This window comes from Haliotis cracherodii, unplaced genomic scaffold (genome assembly GCF_022045235.1).
Source record: "Haliotis cracherodii isolate W230 unplaced genomic scaffold, xgHalCrac1.p SCAF_7, whole genome shotgun sequence".
In the NCBI taxonomy this organism is placed as follows: domain Eukaryota; kingdom Metazoa; phylum Mollusca; class Gastropoda; order Lepetellida; family Haliotidae; genus Haliotis; species Haliotis cracherodii.
This window is the reverse complement of record NW_027266330.1, coordinates 56,420,601-56,443,172: the sequence shown is the minus strand read 5'-3', so window position 1 is coordinate 56,443,172 and position 22,572 is coordinate 56,420,601. Positions and strand designations below refer to the sequence as shown.

Genomic DNA, 22,572 nt, shown 5'->3' with positions numbered 1-22,572 from the left:
TAATCACATCAGGAACTCCAATCCTGAATAAGCCAAGAAATCAGGATGGCATCAGGAATCGATGCTGTGAATGAGCACCCTGGTCAGTGTGTGGACCAGCTGATCGGGGATTTCTTGATTTGACACATCATCTGTATCAAGATCTGCTGGTGACTTGACACATCTGGACCAAGATCTGCTGGACACTTGACACATCGGGACCAGGATCTGCTGGTGACTTGACACATCTGGACCAAGATCTGCTGGACACTTGACACATCAGGACCAAGATCTGCTGGACACTTGACACATCTGGACCAAGAACTGCTGGTGACTTGACACACCGGGACCAAGATCTGCTGAACACTTGACACACCGGGACCAAGATCTGCTGGAGATTTGATTACTGCTACAACTTGTGACAGGTCTTGTCTGAAACAAAGATGGAGAAACTATATAATGTTGTAATTAAGTTAGGGAAGCCAGGGTTCACAGGAAGCCACAGCTAAATCCTACTGTCAGAGTCAGACAGGTGTCTGCGTCTCTGCCTTGTGCAGACCAGTCTAACCATGTTACAGAAAACCAAAGACTTGATGGCTCAATTGCTGGCAATGATATCCTTAATAAAGTTATGATTATCAATTACATCATGTAATCTAATAAGGAAACATCAATAATGAATAAAAAAAATAATCAAACGAAAGGCTGAATTAGTACCATGGTGTGCCACTTTGGTGAATGCAAGCAAAGTGAGAGAGCGAAAGGCAAAGAGATGCTTCAGCCTTGTCCAGACACAATGTAGGTATGATATTTCTTCTCCACATAAACAGCCCACAACAAAGAGAGACAATGACAAGATGATATTCCCATAATGAACCAACACCAGCTTTTCAGACCAACCACAGAAATTACCATGGGCAATTGGGACCACGAAAGTTCTCAAATCTCAGAATGAAATCAGTATTTTCTTGTGAAGTGGCCTACTTAAGCCAAGGAGTCAGGTCAGCTCATTACGGAACGACAGTTCAATCAAGAAGTGTCTCCCCCGAGCCCAAGGACCCAGTAATGGCAGAGGAGGGCTGGTGACATAGATGTGTTAATTGCATGACTGTTGGACATTCATCAGTTGGGAGCAGAGCCAGCGCCCCTACAGTGAGGGCCTGTAATTGACCGTGGCACAGATATGATCCTGTGTTCTGCACAGGCATACTTCGACTGCAGGCAGATGAAGCTTTTCAACGTCAAACCTAAAATATGTGATTTAATACTTAATCTGAAATTCCTTTGAGACTGAGAGGACTGAGACTTAGTTATTGATGGGTTTTCTGCTAAAACCATTTAAGATCAAAGCATTATGTAAATATTTTTTTGAAATTTTAAACATCATATATGAATTTTCAATGTATGAAATAAAAATCAATACCCAGAAGATCAAAATTTCAACAAATGTAAATTAGGGGAGCAGTTTTTCTTAAAGGTTCATTCCCTGAATTTTGTAAAAAAAACCATAAATATATTTTTAAAAATAAAAATTTCAAACCCCTAATGGAATACTGCTCTTGTATAATTTTCACACAAAACAGGTATTTTCAAAATATTAACTGAATTCCTATGTGATAAGTATGGTTTAAATTTCTTTCTGCAGTTGACCCTAACTAACTAAATAAATGATTATATGATCTCATTATTTAAAAAAATTCATTAATAAACTTGGAGTTCATGAATCAATTAGAATAAAGTTAAACAAAGTTTAATTAATTCTTAAAATCGAGTCGCATGATCAAATTCATGAGAGAAAAAAATTATGACCAAAATATAGATAAAAACATATCTAATTGTTACATTGATGGATTATAACTAGTTTAGCTTGCAGGGACTCTAGTTACGTTAGGGTATCTATTCGATAAAAGCTCTTGTCGCCGACCACAGCAAACCCAGGAGGCTTAAGTTTGGCACAAATCAACACGTCATTTTTTAAAACTAGAAATGTGCAGGCAATGATGCAAGATGGATGCCCGGTTTAGTCAGTGACTTCAAAAATATTACCCAGGTGAACAGACAAAATATTTGTAATTTTGAAATTGAATTACTTTTTCTCATCAATTGCAACAATGAATCTATCCTGTGTTGGAAAGGTTTCCACCTGTGCAACAAAGCTTCCTAACTGTGTCAAACTTCCACGATGCCTGCTGTTAGGGCAGTAGGTTTCAGAGGCAGGCCGAAGTATGACTACATGCTACCATCGTCCATCACACGGGAACAACTTGATGATGGTGTAGACAACGTCACACGCTGTGCAGAAACATGCATCATCAAGTGATGCCAGTTCAACTTCCTTTGATACAAATTAATTATTGGCTTCTTCTGTTTTGACTTCCTTTTACAGTTTAATTCTTTTAGATGAGTGTTAGTCGATGTTTCAGCTGAAGCATCACCATGCCTCTGGATAGGATAATGGTGGCAGATGCATGGAAACTTTTGAAATCCAGCTTTATGTTTTGTGAAGTGAATTAAGCTGCCAACATCAAAGCTGTATCAGTTGGGAACGTCATATCATCCTGTCACCAAGAGTCATTTATCCTCTCTAACTTGGCCCCGCCATCTGTCTTTACTTTCACAAAGAGGTTGTTTGTTGTTTAACGCTGCACTCAGCAATATACCAGCGGTCTGTCAATAATGTGGACCACACAATCCAGTGATTGATATCAAGAGCAAGAATCAGGGTATGATGACATGCAATCAACCAGCCCAGGTCTGACCACCAGATATATTTAGTCGCCTCGTACCATTGGCTGCTGGCGGCCATTTCTAACCCGGAATCCCCACAGGGACATACAGAGTGAGTTGGTTTTCAGATTATGAATGGAGGAAAATTCATGAGTCTATTTATCTACCCTGGGCCATATATCCAAAAATGGGCACCACGATCAAAGCCATGTGAGAAATCAGAGCACCGACTTGCATGACAACAGAACACACTACCCACAGGACTAACCCTGGTTGCCACAAGTTAGGAGTATTCTTGTATACTCCCCATGGAGCTGAGAATGAAATTTGAGTGCAAACTGATCCAAAGTCTGTTTTAATAACAATGTTTCACAATGAGCACTCACACTGAATGGAATCTGGCGTTTCATAAATGGCTATATTATTTACTTATTATTGTAATACAGTTAGACAAATACATACCTGTGATTAATTATAGGTATTTCTTTGCTGAACTGGACCCTAACGTTGTATATTTCGTCAGTCGCTTCGATGATGGTGTGGAGGGGAAGTGTATGGGGGAGCTCTCCTCCTGAAACGATTAAACAACGTTAGTATGGTCAGAGAACTTAGAAACAGAAAACTGCCAAAACTTTTCTCATGTCTAATAATTTCAAACGGGTCTCAACAGAGCTACAGACAAGCTGCGTATTTGTGTAAAATACCCCCCCCCCAAAAAAAAAATATTCATCACCCAATTACTTTCTATTACCTTGCGTACAGAAACACATGTATTAAATGAAAAACTCAAATGTATAAAAACAGAATGCGTAAATACCCAATGAAGCTTTTTCAGCATGCGTACAAAGGAGCTAATTTCCGAAACACAATTATGAGCTAATTTATGTTCTGAGTCAACCCTATATATTTAGAACAGTTATGTACATCAAACACATTATTTTATTTTTCTTAAATCTTAAATTGTTCACTAACTTTGGGAAAAAGCCAATAGTGTGATGAATGGATGAGTGAAAGAATATTGGTTACCCAATGAAAAATGTAATAACCAAATTAAAATAGAAACCCTAGAGTAAAATCTCAATTGCTCAAAAAGTTATCTGGAGCTCTGTGTAGGACAGAATCAACACTGATGATTTTCTTACCTGAAGGGAGAAAGCTCCCAGACTTATCGAATCACTGTTGTCTATGTGTGACATTGTCGTTAGAGGCGAGGACTCCTGAAACAGACAATTCATTGATGAGTTCAACAAACAGAAACAAATACAAACAGCAATATCGTAAAACTTGGACACTGATGGAAATCATATCCATACTGTTACTGGAAACCTGTCGATGACAGAACGGGAAGATGAACAAAGATGGACATCACACTTACTGTTAAATCAAACGTGCTTGCTAAACGCCGACCACTCAACTCTCCCGGCCCATAGCTGTCCCGTACGAAAGGACTGCTGAAACCATGGGCCACACTAGAGATGGCACGCTTTAACTTGCTGGGCGTCTTGTTGAAAGAAAACGCTCGACTGACACGCTTTCCAAACCTGAAATTCAATAGGTAACTGAATGTTAAACACTGATACAGTTGCAACATCCTTAAATAGAGTTGGGACATCCTTTAATAGAGTTGGGACATCCTTAAATAGAGTTGGGACATCCTTAAATAGAGTTGCAACATCCTTAAATAGAGTTGGGACAACCTTAAATAGAGTTGGGACATCCTTAAATAGAGTTGGGACATCCTTTAATAGAGTTGCAACATCCTTAAATAGATTTGGGACATCCTTAAATAGAGTTGCAACATTATTCTGTACAGAGAAGATGTCTAACATCTCGTCAGATGGGGAATTATTTTATGGCAACATGTCAAATAAATTTGGCCATAAGAGATCGTCTTGTATCAATTTGTGTGTGAAAAAGTCTGTTATCAGATGTCAAAACCAATAATGTTGATGAAACGGTAATGTGTAGGTAAGAATCAAATGACTTGATCTCAATAACTTCGTAAAGGAAATGGTACAAATCGACCCTGGACTGTTTCCGATTCTGTGATGAAGCGATGTACTTACTTGAAAGCTTTACTGATTCGACTGTTCAGATCTTTGGTATTTATACAGTGCTCATCTCCTTTGACCACGGCCAACAGGTTTTCCTGGAAAATCAAATATTGAAATAATAGGCTTGAACAGTCTTACAAGTGGTTAAAATGAATATACTAATAACAGGCAACTGCTACAAACACAAATGTAAATTTATATTTTTGGTTCATCAGAATTACAGGTATCGCATCCCATAATTATTTACTCCCATCACAAACCGCCACGTCATTTTATATGTGAGAGTTACCTCCCTTCTAAATGTTCTCTACCAATATGGTTTGCTTGGCTTTTAAAAGCCAAAATAAGCAATATTTCAGCTATATGATGGCGGTCTGTAAATAATCATGCCTGAACCAGACAATCCAGTGATCGATATTGCGAGCATCGTTCCATGCTGTCAGCGTCAGATAACATGCAAATCATCGAACCTGACCGCCTGATCCATTTGGTCGACTCTTACGACGCATAGGGAGGTGGGGACCAGTTATAAGCAGTTCTAACCCAGAATCCCCATGGGGGTGTCCCTACGTTAACCTCTACTTACATGATCTGTGCGGCAAAGGATGTTGGCGAGACTCTTGCACATCAATGTGAGGATGTCAGTTTTGGAGACGTCCTCCGTGTCTAACATGAAGCTGTACAGCTTCTCCTTGAACTCCTTGTTGTTCCGACAGATGAGCCCGAACGCTCCTTGACAATCTGTACAAGGCAAGCAAACATTCAACAGCTGCTCAACTATAGCTAAGCATAATACTGGACCACGAGATATATCAAAATGAGGCATAGAAACTTGCCAGCTAGTTCGAACCATTTTTAACAACCAGCGTTAGAAATTGGCACTAGTCCTATAGTCCTTGCCAAACTGCCCAATAGTTAAGGTATCCTAGGGACTAGTAGAAATTTGTCCTTTAAGGACTAGGAGGCTAAAACTGTGAGCTTCGCTGACAACTATATGAACAGTAGAATTTCTATTAATTTTACATAGTTTCCTTGCATATATTTTTGATAATTTGCATTCCAGATTAAATCCTCTCCCAAAGATGATCCTGTGATGCCCACTCCAAAATTTGTACTGTGGCAAACCAGATTAATACAAGTCATTCAGATCGATAATCTAACAATCACACTTCAAATAGCAGTATCATAGTTGAATAATAATCAACCCTCTAAAAAATTACAAAGACTAAAAGAAAAAATAGTCTTGGTTCTCAGGCACCGCCCGCATCATCATAAAGTTTGCAGCACGTTTTGTTTTTATTTCCATTTTTTTTTAAAAACTAAAAATCTTTAATAATTCCAAGTCCAATGCTAGTCAAATACTGTCTGTATTCAAGTATTTTACTGACCAAGGAATCCATTTATGTAGGGAGCCCTTACCCAGGTTGATTGTACACAATTGTTTATTTGGTTACACAACTGTTTGTTTGGTTACATACTAGTCTGAACAACCAAAAGAAAAGAAAAAAAGACACCACCCTCCACACTAAATTATCAAAAACCATTGCCTGAGGACCAAATCTTTAATTTTTTAAGCCAAATATAATTACTGATATTTGGATCAATAACTGTGGTTTCTTAATGTTTGTTTTGTGCCTACCCTCGGACTCGGCGACATCTAGCACTCGTTTGATGCTGCACAATGGAATCATCTCCAGATGCTTGTAGGCTTTCTGGGGGGTCTTATGTACAGCTGGGCTTTTGGAGGAGTTTAGCACTTTGGTTCTCCTTTTACAGATCTGCGAACACAGAAAAAATACAATGAAGACAAGAAATCAAAGCGAGTGTTCAAAACCAAGGTCTTTTGACCTTTGAGGTTTGCTTCAATAGTACAGTCAAGTCCCGTTAATGCGACATGATTGGTTGCATGTGATTATGTCGGATTAACGAGTATGTCGGATAAACAAAATTAAGTAGTATCAACGTTCGTGATCGAAAATCGGACAACTACACGATAGATAACGATGCAAACAATAATTGTTCATTAATTGTTTATTGTTAAGCAAGTTTATTTCTGAGGATGTTGCAATATGCAGCTACCAGCCGACTTGTCTCAGATCAAAACACGGGCCATGTACTCTCGGGCAGATGACTACGGAGTACGCTGATCACTGTGTCGGATTAACGAGACTGTAGCATCAGACTGAATCCCTAGATTACACAACAGATACTCCTATAGCCGAAGGACACCTACCTCAATGCTGTCTGTAAAAAGGAATATTGAGAGAGGGTCGCTGCGACCTGACAGCGTGTCGGACAGTTCCAGCACGTCGATCTTGTCGACGAAGCTGCGATGAGAGGAGAGGAGAGTGGCGGGGCAGTTGTCGATGTCCTTCATAATGTCAAACATTGCCACCTGGTTCTCGGTCTTGCGCTTGTCTTCATTGATATGCCTACAAACCAAAACGTCAAACGGTTATGTATTGTAAATATGCTAAATAGAACATCATAAAATAGACAAAGGCGTGATTCCAACTATTGGTAATTATACTGAACCAACTGAATTATTGTGGGACAGATGTCAGCTTTGAAACTGTCTTTTATAAACATTTGGATTTTATTTTTTGTTATTAAATAGAAATAAGAGAGAGAAAAAAAACTAATCTTGCCCCACTTACGTCAATATGCCTTTCACTTTGCCGATTGCCTCCTCCAGTTTCCGGTAGTCAGGACTCCTGGGAAGGGTGTTCTTCATGATGTCTGCAAAACCAAGGACGCCATTGACTCAATATGTTCGATCAAACCTGACAGACAGACCACTTCAGAATATTATCGACACAGGAGTGAGTGAGTGAGTGTATTACACTGCTTTTAGAATATTCCACTAATATCACATCAGGGACACCAGAAATGGGCCGACATTGTACCGTGGGGAAATCGAACCCGGACCTTCTGTCCGTGACAAGCAAACACTTGAACCACAAGGCTACCTCACAACCCTCATCAGCACAAGGAGTGAGTGAGAGAATGTTATTTTGTCAGTCATCAATATTCCAGCTGTATTCCTGAAGCCTGGCAAAACATAGCCTGAACCTGGAAAACATTGGTGATTGGGTCGGACTACGACGACACACATCACGACGACACACAACCCCCAGCCTCTACAAGCAGTGTGAGGAGTCTTACCATTGAGGAGGAGGATGACGCTGGGCAGCCTCTGGACCGGTCTGATGAGCAGTTCCTGCAGGGTCTGCCTCCCACACTCTGGCCGCGTCAGGCACACCTACAACACAAGCAGGTGCTTGTTGAACAACACAGGACAAACACCAGCTACTATGTTACTTACAATGGATGGATGGATGGATGGATGGATGTTATGTGATGGTGAACCCATCTCTATTGCAGCTATATGACAATGTCAGTAAATAATCAAGTCTAGACAAGACAATCCAGTGATTGACATCATGAGTATCGATCTCATCAACCAACCGAACCCGTTAGTCGCCTCTTACGGCAAGAATGGTCGTCTTTTATGGCAAGCATGGGTTGCTGAAGACCTATTCTACCCCAGATCTTCCTGGCAGTCAGCTGTTAAGATAAGCAAGAATCCAGGGTTTAAGTTGGGACACAGAACGACTTGTACCTTGAGGAAGGCGTGGAACCTGGGGTTGTTCTTGTCACATTTGATGATTGTCTGCTTCGTGTCCTCAAAGAAGTTGACATACGGAGGGTACGCTTTTGTGAGAGCATCAGCCTGAAGCAAGATTACAAAGAATTAATATTAAAAAACAAAACTGAAAGAAGCAGTCATACAATGTCAGTAAAACAATCTGTAGTTCACCATTAACACAACTTCTTCATGGACTTATAACAAGTAAGCGAATCAGTCGTAAAATCTATGTACTAGCTCTGCAGTAGCTATGAACTTACATAGTCCAGGATTACATCTCCCACGTACACATCCTCCGTCCAGTTTTCAACGATCTCTTGGAGCCTGGCTCTCATCTTGCAGTGAGCATCGTAGATTGGAGGGATGTTGCCGAAGATTATCTTGATCTCCTGTGGTGACAGCAGAGGTCCATTGTACTGGTCAGGCTTCTCGATCTGCGTCTTGAACGTCTGCAACATGGAGGTGGATGAGGTAAGTCATACAAAGATGAATGATAATACGTTACGCCACTGAGGCCAATGCAACCATACATTTTGCAACCATACATTTACAAACTGATATCTCAGTTTCTTTGTCTTCGAGGTGTGACAGTTGACTTTTGAGAAATATTTTCATATTTTACAAGATTTTGTTGAAACAATGAATTAAACACTATTTTAATGTAATAATGGTTTGGTACAGGGGAGACAACTCTGTCGACTCACATTAATAATCGTGGACAGGATTCCAACATAGTTGCTTTCTGTCTGGAAAAGTTCTCTTGCCACCTGTTGCCGTGGTGATGGCTTGCTGGAACCTGTTGACAGGAGCAATCGGTTCTCACCGTTTTCTACAGCACTATGATCTGAAAACAACAACGATCATCATAAAACATGACAAGACCAAGCTCCTACAGACAGAAGACACTTGAAAGTAACCTCGAGTTACGATATCCTCTAGTGATGGGCATCTGTGTAGGAATCCAATCATGAAGAACAAACAGCAGGAACAAAATATATCAACATGAATTAGCACAGATCAAGGTTTAAGGAAAGCACAGCTAAGTGTCACCCACATACATATTTAAGTCTTGAGAATTGCTGACTTCATAATGAGATTGGATATTTTCAGGTATTTTAAAGAATGAGTGACTATGGTTTTACGCCACTTTTAGCAATATTCCAGCAATCTCACGGCTGGACACCAGAAATTGGCTTCACATGGTACAAGTCGGGAACCAAACCCGGGTCTTTGACGTGACAAGCGAACGCTTTAACCACTAGGCTACCCCACCACTCTTTTTAAGAATTAACAAACTTAGCGATGCCAATGTACCTGAGATGAGGTCAGATTTGTCGGGTGTGTGGGAGGCGTCTAGGAAAGAGTTAGGGCTCATGGACACCCCACCAAGATCGCTGGAGCGGCGCTTCTGTGCCAGGAACTCCACCTCCCCCTCATCGGCCAGCTGCTTCAGCCGCTTCCTCTTCCCCAGCTTGGTGCCGCCGAGGCTGCTGTTGGACGTGTGCTTGTTGTGGGACAGCGTCTGAAACACGAGCATCCCATCTTAGTGGGGACACACTTACAACTACCTGGCCTGGTTCTACACTGCATAAAACAATACTCAAGCAATATGGTCAGCGTTAGAAATTGGCCCTAGTCCTGTAGTCCTTGCCTAACTGCCCAATAGTAAGGTATCACAGCGTTAGAAATTGGCACTAGTCCTATAGTCCTTCCCAAACTGCCCAATAGGTAAGGTATCCTAGGGACCAGTAGAAATTTGTCCTTTTTAAGGGTTTTGCTATATGTTATCATAATAAGGCCTACTAAAATGGTTAGTTTCTCTCGCTGTTTCATAAGGACTAGTAGAAATTTGAAAGTTGAAAGTTTAAGAATTTACAAAAAGTTCCTATACTTGACAAAGATTAGAAAAAGATTAATGTTACTAGTTGCATGTACATGTTTAGGGGAGCGCCGATCCAAAGTCAACTCCGAATAGGAGATCGACCTGGCGATGTAAACCCTCATGATGACTTCCACAGGTAAATTTAATCACAGGTGTAACTAGACAGGTGTGTGGATGTGCCTCCCTACTACACCTGTACAGGTAAAACGATCAAAAGTAACAGGTGTTTTAGAGCAGACACAATATAGAGAAAATGTGACAAAATGTACACAAGATTTCACACATCCATTCTCATGAGCTTAATACAGTTCTTCACATAATCGACTTCTGACGTCTCTAAGTTTCCATACAGGTGCAACTATTAAGAACAACACAGTTCTTCACACATCCAACTTCCTGGGTCGATCAACAGGTGATTCTACAGACGAGTTCTCTACAGGTGAGTTCTATACAGGTAATTCTGACAGGTGTAACTCTTGAGACTTCTACAGTTCTATCTATACAGGATAAAAGCACAGTTCTTCACACATCCAACTTCCTGGGTCTATCACAAAGTGATTCTACAAAGACGAGTCCCTCTACAGGTAAGTTCAATACAGGTAAGTCTGACAGGTGTAACTCTTGAGACTTCTACAGTTCTATCTCTACAGGATAACAGCACAGTTCTTCACACATCCAACTTCCTGGGTCCATCAACAGGTGATTCTCTATACAGGTAAGTCTATGCACAGGTGAGTCTCTATACAGGTAAGTCTATGCACAGGTGAGTCTCTATACAGGTAAGTCTATGCACAGGTGAGTTTCCCCACAGGTAGGTCTCTGTACAGGTGTGTCTAGCACCAGGCTGCTACAGTGGAGGACTAACGATCCCGCTGATCTGCCTCCAGGGTAGGTAGCTCCTAAGTAATACTCTCCACGCTCCACCTACTTTGGTGTCACTGACGACATACACAATCCTACATGGCCATAAAGTACCTCTTGCTTCCCCAGATATTCACAGGACAGACTCCAGACACTGTCCAGACTCTCCGATCAAAGACAAGGCCTACACAGCAACTACTGGTGCTTTTGGCCAGCCAGACATGTGTAGATATTGGTAGGCGGGAAAATGTAAGTACTAATAAAATTTATTTAGAACAGGAAAAATATAAGAAATAATTTGAAGCAACTGAGGATTACATTTCAAAATCTGCTTCACAATAGTAAACCTTGTACTATTCTTAGTGTTGAAGAAAATAATTTTAAGAAATAGAAACATATCTTCATAACTAATTTCTATGTGCTACAATTTCTATATTGTAAATGTGTTTGTTATTAAGTTAGGGTTTGTAGTTTTTGCAACAGGATGAACGTTTCCTTCTTGTTCTGGAAATACACCTTGCTACACTTTGTATAAAGTACAAAAATAGAAAATACATTAATTTAATGTTGGAATTATGCCAAAATATGCCAAGTTTGAACATCTTCCTGATTGTATTTGTATCTTCAAAACAAGCATTCTTAAGGGAATTAACCTCAAATGAACCTGTCAACATTTTAATCTTTTTTTAATTTTGCTTCCTGAAAACTGACTTAATAACATAAATAAAAAATTAATTAGGTCTGACCTGATATAAGTTAGAAAATACAAAGTGTAAGATGTCATGAGAAATGTATGTAACTTGTGGTTGATCGATAAAAAGTATGTGAAGAGACAAAGTAATGCATTTTCATTCATGACATTACGATGAAATCAAACTTCAATTAAACTGAGAAAACTATTTAAAACTTCAATTAAACAATTATAAAATCAGAGTTCAATACCATAAAGAAATACCCTTTTCTAAGATGTCAGAACAAATTACACCCCTCCGCATGGCAGTTCTCTATTACAGAGAAACACTGAGAAAACAATAACGTTTTGAATAGATATGATCTCACCAACAAACAGGAACTATCCTCAATACAGCTATGAAGCCAGCTCGTGAGAAAGTACCTCTGACTATGTACAAATACAGGCACAGCTTATTAGAACCGTAAGCAAGGTCTGATTCATGACTGAAATCAACATATTCTCGGAAATGAGTTGCCAATAGAATGATCTCAGTGACAGGACGTGACAAAGCAAGGAATGAGAACAAGCCTAACATAGACTTGTACCTCACAATAAACAAATATGTTTTTTCTACATTATTCACAAAATCCCATTTTAATAATAACAACAACTTATGTAGCACTTAATATCCAACTTTTAGCTGTTCAGTGGAGCTGATATATTAATGAACAGATTAGTAATATCAAAATTGATATTTTTTTGTCTATATGAAAAAGATGTAATTACAACTATTCAATGACAGCCCACGAAATAATTTATGATTTGCAAGTTTTCTCAATCAGCACCAATCATCAATGTACTCACAGCCACAAGCAATAAACAGGACGGGGAAATATCCAATAAGTACATTAGTCCAAACAGCCACTGACACACTGATGGTGATCAAATCAATTAGCACTCTGAGATTCTCAACTCCAGTGATGATATGGGGAGATACTGTCAAAGGTGGTTTGATTGACAGGTGGAAAGTGACACAATCAACAAGCACCTGCTTGTGTACTGGCGCAGGAGATGCACAGGCTGACAAGTGTCAATCACTGGCTGCAATACACAACTGTCAGTGGGCAATATGAAGATTCACACAATTATTTCCCTACAGTAAGCTACTAAACAAGGAAGTGTCTCCCATCATATGAACTTCTGAGGAAACTCACATGACGTACACTTGCAAGACTTGTCATCTACGACTTTCCTTAAATCTAAGACCTGGTTTCGTTTTCTGGTAGTGTGAGAGAAAGGTTATTAAGATCAACACTGATAACATAGATTATTATTTTTCTGACAGTGATAGAAGTTGCATTGAGTCCCTAGATTTTCTGCTATAAGAATTTAACCCTTAGAACCCTTAAATCATTTATAACATGTGGGTTATGACAAGAGTATTCAAATTAGTGTGTGAAATAATATTTCAACAGCACGAGCCATCTGGGCTCTCTAATGTTTTACCAGCCAATTTCAAATTTAATTAGCCTTTTATTAACCCTAAAAAAATACAGGGAGAAATCTGGAAGCAGAGAAACATTATTTCAAGTTTCAACAAGATTAGATCTGAGTCAATATCAAATAATTTCAAAGAGAGATAGCCGCTGGAAACACACACACTTACAACAATATGATGCTTTTGAGCACAGCTCGAGAGTTTTCTTTAGTTAGTGAGGTATGACAGCTTTATAACAAGTCATATTGTTTTTAGAAACCCTTTTCAAGTGACCATTTCTTTCTGAGTTGGGGGAGGAAGGTTTAATATTAAAGGTAACTAGATAGAATATAAGGGTAGCCAGTCGGACTACCTTGATATTTTCACTAGCCAGAGAAAACAGACGACTGAGCAAGCACTTATTTCACAAACTGGTTAAAATTAAGGAAAAATTCAATAGTCACGCTAAGATAAACAAGCCTATTGTTAAAAATAGAAGACTTAGGGGGTCCCTAGTTTCAAGTGTTATAGCAAAAGGACATCCTAATTTCACACAGAAACAAGGACCCTCTGTCATCCTTAACTTCAAACACAGATGAAGATGAAGACATTGAAACAAAAAGATGAAATCAATGTCAATTTAACTGTCATCATTGTTACAGTATTTTAAACATCACTTAAAAATACTGTCTAGGATGCAGAGTAATAAAAGATGAAATCAATGTCAATTTTAACTGTCTTCATTGTTACAGTATTTTAAACATCACTTAAAAATACTGTCTACGATGCAGAGTAATAAAAGATGAAATCAATGTCAATTTTAACTGTCTTCATTGTTACAGTATTTTAAACATCACTTAAAAATACTGTCTAGGATGCATAGTAATAAGTTTAGAAGACTAAAATTGTCAAGTAAACAAGGGGAAGTTGAAAAACATGTAAAAACTACTCAATATCGGCTACAAGGATATTTACCTGGTTGAAATAAACACACGGACTGCATGCCAGGAGAATCATGATTGACTATAGCACTAATAAATATCTACAGTAGGAACAGCACTAGGTGTAGTATATACACTCATATACACCGGGGAAATCCAAAGGGTTGTAGACTTCACACTACTCAAGCACTTGTAATCCAGGGAGGTATGTACAGAATGGCAAGACAAGCATCTATGTACAGATAATGTGTAGGACTTGAGACAAGGGGTTAGACTGACCACAGCTGGTAGCCCCGGAGGTTTTGTGCCCTCTCCCCGGGGAGGGAGACAATAGGGACACAAACACTCTGTACAATCCCGGATCCCCTCCTTACACCAACATGAATGTTGGCACCTATGTTAATGTGGCCAGTGTTTACTAAATCTGGGGGTAAGTGGTGTTTTCTGAAGTGATTTGTTGAAACAGCCATCCACTCTCGTCAACAAACCAACTCGTTAGGCTGTCAGACTCTCAAGCTTGGCCACAATCTGTTACAGTCAGGGCGGGTTAACGAGGGACAATAAGGATTAATTAATTAAACAAACAACATCAAAGATAAAAAATTAAAAATCTGTGAAAAGTCTTATCATCTTGTTTACAGGGTCAAATCTTTATGAAAATTATTTTTTCTAATTGCAATTATGAGCCCTGATTTGAGAAATTGACCAGGGTTGGTGGCCGGAATGATTAATCTTGTTTACAATTAAACAACCCACATTGACATTAAACGAGAATATTTGCATACAGTGACTAGAAGATTGTGATTATGCGAAACTTTCTGTAGAATCATCAAACGTGGATAGCTAGTGTGCAGACATGCAAAACATAGGATGACTTGTTGCTTTGTACTGATGTAGACGTGAAACAGTTTGTGTAAATAATTAGGTTGGACATGCTAAACAATGTGGTTACAACGAGACCTGGTTTGATCTCTGGTCCTGACCATCAGTGGTTGACCACCCACTGAGTTCTGACCACAGGAAGCTGTGTCTGTACTGTCTCAACTAACAGTGTTAAGTCCTAGCCGGTGATCACTATCTATATTGAAACGTGACAGCAACGTAGATGATACACTATAGCTTGTAGACCAACAGCGTTTAGTCCTAGCCGGTGATCACTATCTATACTGAAACGTGACAGCAACGTAGATGATACACTATAGCTTGTAGACCAACAGTGTTCAGTCATAACTATCTATATTGAAACGTGACAGCAACATAGCTGATTGTCCGTGTTGTTCCTGACTTAATGATAAAGCATAGCTTATGGGAGTCTCTGTGATTAAATGTCCTAACAAACCCAAGTAACCTCCATAAAATATAACACTGAAAAAAATTGTTTAGGTTCTACACAAGAAAGGAAACATGTTAATTGGTGTGATTGTTCTTTGATAGATTGTGAAAAAATAAAGATACAACTACAAATCATACAAAAAGTTATTGAACATAACAGTGAGTGAGTGAGTGAGTGAGTGAGTGAGTGAGTGAGTGAGTTGGGTGTAACGCCGCTTTTAACTTTATTCCAGTTATATCACGGCGTGTCAGCTTAATGTGGGAGGAAAGCCCTAAGTGATGCAGGTCTCAGACGTTTACCACTTCGGTGAAACCCACGTGCACGGGTATGGTGCTGACAAACCTGGAACCATAATCGGATTCGAACCCACTATCATAGGTTTCTGGTGTGCCCAAGGGACATAACTCTGCACAGAGAATCGTGGCGCCTTACACGACTGGGCCACCAGTGCCCCCTGAACATAACAACAGACTCCCTACAAGGGGTAAGTGGACGAAGCGTAAAGCAGTGTTCAAATTGTGCATGAAAGTCTAGGGGTCCTTGTCATAACTCCAATGATAAAAGATGCAGATTTAGGGGGATTCCAAAACTGCAGGAATAATCTCGAGGACACAAGGACCCCACAACATTTCCATCCCTGAGTGAGGGTATAGCCACAACAGACTTGTTGTGTAACTGTACATGTTAGTTTGTTTATTTGTTTGTTGTTTAACGCCGCACTCAGCAATATTCCAGCTATATGACGGCTGTCTGTAAATATTCGAGTCTCTACCAGACAATCCAGTGATCAATATCGTGAGCACCCATTCTAGCTACCAGGGTACAATGGCATGCAATCATCATTTAGTCAGTGTAGCTAAATGTAAGTGTTTGTTTGTTTGTTTGTTTGTTGTTTAACGCCACACTCAGGAATATTACAGCCATATGATGGCGATCTGTATCACGGCGCCTTAGACGACTGGGCCACCCGTGCCCCCATCCTGTGTTTGAGGTGAGGGAGGTATAATGTTGCATTCAAGATTATTGTACTTGTATGGTGATGTGAATGCGTACCGTGAAGATTCCGGGTTAGAATAGGTCTTCATCAACCCATGCTTGTCGTAAGATTCGTCTAATGGGATCGAGTGGTCAGGCTCACTGACTTGGTTGATGCATGTCATCGCATCCCAATTGTGCAGATCGATGCTCATGATGTCAATCACTGGATTGCCTGTCCGGATTCAATTTTTTACAGCCTGCTGTCATATTGCTGTTATATTTCTGAGTGCGGTGTTAAACAACAAACAAACAAACAAACAAACAAACAAACAAACAAACAAACAAACAAACAAACAAACAAACAAACAAACAGTGTGTATTCACTAATTAGTATGGCTGATTGTACTCGTCCGGAGTTATGCCAGTTTTACAGTGCAAGTGACAACAATGATCAGTTCCACCTAGACTTAGTTCTACCCAGAACAAATACTGCCAGTGTAAATGGACTGTGAAAAAATATCCCCAGTAAAAACTGTTCCATTGGAATAATCACTATGGAGAAAAATAGTACTGAGGAACAATGCCACCAAGGGAACAGACACTCTTTGACACCAGTCTACTGAGATACCACTCAGGCACAATATACTGACCCCGAGCCGACAAGTCTTTGTTAAACTTGTCTTATCCCCTCGATGCCAAGCACCAGGCAGGGTAACAACAAGTACCATCCAGGGTTCACTCTAGGAACTTTCTGACATGGGCCATTAATGTGAACATTTCAAATATTCCAGAGGTACACCCACACTTGCCCATACAGCACAATGTTAAAATGCCCCATTGTCTTTGAAAATGTGGGCCTTTTCTCAAAATATTCCAAAATATGGAAAAAAATAAAATACAGGTGAGGGTTCATTTGAAGTCAATTTTCTGTTAAAAATACATTCTGGGACAACTCATAAGGCACGAATGTAGCATGTTTCTTATATAGTCGCATATATATAAATAAAGACATGTAAGCTTACACAATGATGAGATAGAGTCATGAGCTGTCGTGTGTTGCTCTTCACGAGACAAGGGTCACCTAGATATGGCCTGAGTAGAATGATGTGAAGGACGTGACTAAGCAGGGAAATGAGAGCAAGGATGTTACCTTGTGGAAAGTGTAGATGTCCTCGTCCGCACACGCCTCCATCTGGATGCACCCCCAAAACCACTGAAACATAGAGTGAGTGAGTGAGTGAGTGAGTGAGTGGTTGGTTGGGTGAGTGAGTGAGTGAGTGAGTGAGAGTGAGTGAGTGAGTGGGTTTGTTTGTGGGTGGGTGGGTTTGTGAGTGAGTGAGTGAGTGAGTTTGTCGGTGAGTGAATGAGTGAGTGAGTGGGTTTGTGAGTGAGTGGGGTTGTGGGTGAGTGGGTGGGTTTACAGGTGAGTGAGTGAGTGAGTGAGTGAGTGGGTGGGTGGGTGAGTGGGTGAGTGAGTTTGTGAGTGAGTTTCTGGGTGAGTGAGTGAGTGAGCGGGTTTGTGAGTGAGTGAGTGAGTGAGTGAGTGAATGAGTGAGTGGGTTGGTGTGAGTGAGTGAGTGAGTGGGTGGGTGAGTGAGTTTGTGAGTGAGTTTCTGGGTGAGTGAGTGAGTGAGTGAGTGGGTTTGTGAGTGAGTGAGTGAGTGAGTGGGTTGGTGTGAGTGAGAGGGTTGGTGTGGGTGGGTGGTTGGGTGTGTGAGTGAGTGAGTGACAAAACTTAAAGTCACATCAGGGGTAGATATCGTTGTTCATATCTGACTGGTCCCATTAGATTTTCACTTGTCTTGGACTAACATACCAGTAGCCGTGTCTATCCTTGCACAACAACTTTATTTCAGCCATGTGGTGACTGGGACAAGTTATACATTAATAATACAGTCAAACACAATTGTGTCGAGGTCGAAGGGACCTAAATAAAAACTTCGAGTTATCTGAGGTTTAAACACAACCAAAGATCATGAACTACAAAGGAATACCCAGGGACCAAGCTTTTCCTTCGAGACGAGGTTCAACACATCAAAGTTTGACACAACAGTGTTTGACTGTATACACATTTAGACTATCTAGATGAAACCTGTCAACAATGGACAGGAACTGGATATCACAGAGTTGTATTTAAAACAAGTATGTAACCATAAATATGAGTGAGTGAGTTGGGTTTAACGCCGCTTTTAACAGTATTCCAGTCATATCACAGCGTGTCAGCTTAATGTGGGAAGAAAGCCCGAAGTGATGCAAGTCACAGACGTTTGCCACTTCGGTGAAACCCACGAGCACGGGTATGGTGCTGACAAACCTAGAAACATAATCGGGGCGAACCAGGATTCGAACCCACAATCATAGGTTTCTGGCGTGCCCAAGGAACGCAACTCTGCACAGGAAATAGCAGCGCCTCAGACGACTAGGCCACCTGTGCCCCCACTATACATAAGATATGACTATACATAACATATTACTATACATAACAATACACAATAACAACAGATCACCAGGAACAAAGTTACACCAGACATCAGACAACACCTAGCCACAGATTGGCACAACCACAATATAGTCTGTGTTTCAGTGTTTCAGTGTTACAGTGTTACAGTGACAGCAGTAGTAGTACAGTAGTGTCTCTGTTACAGGGTTATTGTTACAGCAGTACAGTGAGGGAGAGTTGGGTTTAATGCAATCTCATTAAAATCAGATCTTAGTTCTCGCTACTGCTAAACAAAGGTTTGAGGACATCCTTTAATGGGTCACGTCAAACGACCTTTCATGCGACCAATCAGAGCATTGCTTACCAGATCGGGAAAGTGACAGTCGGAATGTGTTTTCTAATCATGCATCCTCAAAAAGATTAACACTGGGTATTCCGAGCAACAGTTAGTGCTCTACAACTGATTCCGTCAAAATCATTGTTAAACACTCTCTACAATGGTATAAGCAATTGAAATGGAAGATATTTTCCATAGTCCATGGGAAGTACCATCTTCCCGAGGCAAGAGAATTAACTGACTTTAAAAGTCCAGTTTCCACCCTTGCCGAACTAGTCTGGAATTACTGGGCTCGATCGTAGCCCCACCAGTGGCTATTACCATTTATGTCCCTTCTGAGCCTCTCCTAAGGACCAATCAGATGCCACCTCACGTATAACTTGCGTTTGCTTCACACAAAATGGTGGCGCAGAGTCAGGACGATCTGATCAATAATCAAGATCTATATTGTGATAAAACGGGTCTTACATCGCGAAATGCATCAAATCACGTGAATACCTTGATTAAAAACATGAAAAGATTTGGAAAATATCTGCTGACAACGAGTTGGCGGTGCACATGCTTTGCAAATCCTGCAACTGACCGAAATCTGCATGATTGGACTATGCATAGGGTTGTTAGTCCCGCCAAAATGTAACTCCATAATACCAGCCTAGTTCGGCAAGGGTGGAAACTCGACTTTTATAGTCAGTATAGTCAGTTTACTCTCTTGCCTCTGGAAGATGGAGAAGTACTGCCATACAATATCAGCCATCTTTTAGACATACCAGAATTTTCTTTTGTTGAGTTTTCAAATTTTGAATAAATCTTTTTCAAAGCATAGTCCAGAATGGAAGTCGTGAGAGGAGAGGGGGGAGAGCTAGAGTGAATCAAATGTATTCTTTTGTTGGCAGTAAAATTATCTGCGGGAGGATTTTGATGTTTTGGACCCCTCCCTTGGAACTGATGTATCTTCATCCACAGCAGGTAAACAAATGTATTTCAGACAACACAACAGACAATGCCAGCTTACCTCCCCTCTGACAATATGTAGAGGTAGTGTGACATCCATGGGGACTTCCTTGACGGCATGGTCGTCCACAACCAGGTGTGTGGCTTCATCACTGCCCAGCGCCGCATATGTGCCCCCTGCAAAACAAAGTTCCACTGTGAAATAGAGGCAACATTCGGGACAGTTTATCTGTTTTGTACTGCAATAGCTAAAAATACCATGGAGAAATCCGTACAACTATGAACTGACGTGGACTGTGAGACCTGCATCCAGTAAACTGCAGTCTTGACTCTATGTTCACTGCCTTCAGAATCACAGCACCATGCCTACATCTGTTCACGGCCTTCGGAATCACAGTGTCATGCCTACACCTGTTCACAGCCTTCAGAATCACTGTGTCATGCCTACAACTGTTCACGGCCTTCAGAATCACAGCACCATGCCTACACTTGTTCACAGCCTTCAGAATCACAGTGCCATGCCTACACATGTTCACTGCCTTCAGTTTCACAGCACCATGCCTACAACTGTTCACTGCCTTCAGCATCACAGCACATTGCCTACACCTGTTTACTGCCTTCAGAATCACAGTGTCATGCCTACACCTGTTCACAGCCTTCAGAATCACAGTGTCATGCCTACAACTGTTCACAGCCTTCAGAATCACAGCACCATGCCTACACTTGTTCACAGCCTTCAGAATCACAGTGCCATGCCTACACCTGTTCACTACCTTCAGTTTCACAGCACCATGCCTACAACTGTTCCTTCCTTCAGCATCACAGCACATTGCCTACACCTGTTCACTGCCTTCAGCATCACAGCACATTGCCTACACCTGTTCACAGCTGTCAGCATCACAGCACATTGCCTACACCTGTTCACAGCCTTCAGCATCACAGCACATTGCCTACACCTGTTCACTGCCTTCAGCATCACAGGGCCATGCCTACACCTGTTCACTACCTTCAGTTTCACAGCACCATGCCTACAACTGTTCCTTCCTTCAGCATCACAGCACATTGCCTACACCTGTTCACTGCCTTCAGCATCACAGCACATTGCCTACACCTGTTCACAGCTGTCAGCATCACAGCACATTGCCTACACCTGTTCACAGCCTTCAGCATCACAGCACATTGCCTACACCTGTTCACTGCCTTCAGCATCACAGGGCCATGCCTACACCTGTTCCTTCCTTCAGCACCATGCCTACAACTGTTCCTTCCTTCAGCATCACAGGACCATGCCTACACCTGTTCACTGCCTTCAGCATCACAGGGCCATGCCTACACCTGTTCCTTCCTTCAGCACCATGCCTACAACTGTTCCTTCCTTCAGCATCACAGGACCATGCCTACACCTGTTCACTGCCTTCAGCATCACAGCACCATGCCTACAACTGTTCCTTCCTTCAGCATCACAATACCATGCCTACACCTGTTCACTGCCTTCAGAATCAGTGCCATGACTACACCTGTTCACTACCTTCAGAATCACAGCACCATGCCTACAACTGTTCACAGCCTTCAGAATCACAGCACCATGGCTACACCTGTTCCTTCCTTCAGAATCACAGTGCCATGCCTACACCTGTTTACTGTCTTCAGAATCAGTGCCACACCTACACCTGTTCACTGCCTTCAGAATCACAGTGCCATGCCTACACCTGTTCACAGCCTTCAGAATCACAGCACCATGCCTACACCTGTTCACTACCTTCAGAATCACAGCACCATGCCTACACCTGTTTACTGTCTTCAGAATCAGTGCCACACCTACACCTGTTCACTGCCTTCAGAATCACAGTCCCATGCCTACACCTGTTTACTGCCTTCAGAATCACAGTGCCATGCCTACACCTGTTTACTGCCTTCAGAATCACAGCACCATGCCTACATCTGTTTACTGCCTTCAGAATCACAGTGCCATGCCTACACCTGTTTACTGCCTTCAGAATCACAGTGCCATGCCTACACCTGTTTACTGCCTTCAGAATCACAGCACCATGCCTACATCTGTTTACTGCCTTCAGAATCACAGTGCCATGCCTACACCTGTTTACTGCCTTCAGAATCACAGCACCATGCCTACATCTGTTTACTGCCTTCAGAATCACAGTGCCATGCATACACCTGTTTACTGCCTTCAGAATCACAGTGCCATGCCTACACCTGTTTACTGCCTTCAGAATCACAGTGCCATGCCTACACCTGTTTACTGCCTTCAGAATCACAGTGCCATGCCTAC

The 22,572-nt window shown here is 41.1% G+C and overlaps 1 protein-coding gene across 2 annotated transcripts in view; it reads right to left on the bottom strand.

The window, feature by feature from the left end:
• Positions 1-254: 254 nt before the first annotated feature.
• The window catches only part of LOC139447439 (protein ECT2-like), a 56,454-nt gene continuing 34,136 nt past the window's right edge, over positions 255-22,572 (bottom strand). For both annotated transcript variants that reach the window (XM_071228785.1, XM_071228786.1), the window contains 16 exons: positions 20,344-20,459; positions 17,705-17,767; positions 9,724-9,931; positions 9,114-9,253; positions 8,670-8,858; positions 8,383-8,493; positions 7,926-8,022; positions 7,418-7,499; positions 6,994-7,192; positions 6,400-6,538; positions 5,347-5,501; positions 4,773-4,855; positions 4,082-4,247; positions 3,849-3,923; positions 3,169-3,277; positions 255-411 (listed from right to left, as the gene is read on the bottom strand). In XM_071228785.1, coding sequence (XP_071084886.1) covers positions 3,179-3,277; positions 3,849-3,923; positions 4,082-4,247; positions 4,773-4,855; positions 5,347-5,501; positions 6,400-6,538; positions 6,994-7,192; positions 7,418-7,499; positions 7,926-8,022; positions 8,383-8,493; positions 8,670-8,858; positions 9,114-9,253; positions 9,724-9,931; positions 17,705-17,767; positions 20,344-20,459 — 1,922 coding nt within the window. In that variant the 3' untranslated portion in view covers positions 255-411; positions 3,169-3,178. The remainder of the gene's footprint in view (positions 412-3,168; positions 3,278-3,848; positions 3,924-4,081; positions 4,248-4,772; positions 4,856-5,346; positions 5,502-6,399; positions 6,539-6,993; positions 7,193-7,417; positions 7,500-7,925; positions 8,023-8,382; positions 8,494-8,669; positions 8,859-9,113; positions 9,254-9,723; positions 9,932-17,704; positions 17,768-20,343; positions 20,460-22,572) is intronic.